General features: G+C 54.8%; 1 protein-coding gene across 1 annotated transcript in view; it reads left to right on the top strand.

Annotated features, from left to right (window-relative positions):
* Positions 1-346: 346 nt before the first annotated feature.
* The window catches only part of EMH_0078130 (uncharacterized protein), a gene marked incomplete at both ends in the record, with an annotated part of 765 nt that continues 750 nt past the window's right edge, over positions 347-361 (top strand). The window contains one exon of the mRNA XM_013499954.1: positions 347-359. Within this exon, the coding sequence (XP_013355408.1) occupies positions 347-359 (13 nt within the window). The remainder of the gene's footprint in view (positions 360-361) is intronic.

Here is a 361-nt window from a genome sequence, read left to right on the forward strand (position 1 = left end):
GGCTGCAGCTGGGGAGGGTTCCGTCGGATTTTTACTGAAGAAGAACAGAAGAGGTTTCATAACTCAATTTGAGGATTACAGCGCGACGAGCTGCAGCAGCAACAGCAGCAGCAACTGCAGCAGCAACTGCAGCAGCAACGACAGCAGAAGCAGCAGCGCCAGCCACGCAGAAGCAACTGCAGCGTGACCAGCAGCAGCAGCAGCATCAACAGTAGCAAGAGGAGCGGCTACTGTTCATCAGGCAGCGTTATAAAAGCAGATACAGCTGCAGCAACAGCAGCAGCAGAGGCCGCAGCAGCAGCAGCAGCAGCAGCAGCAGCTACTACTCGAGCCGTGATAAAGATGGATGAGAGCTACAGAA

This window comes from Eimeria mitis, genomic scaffold (genome assembly GCF_000499745.2).
Source record: "Eimeria mitis Houghton genomic scaffold, Emh_scaff4859, whole genome shotgun sequence".
Lineage (NCBI taxonomy): Eukaryota > Apicomplexa > Conoidasida > Eucoccidiorida > Eimeriidae > Eimeria > Eimeria mitis.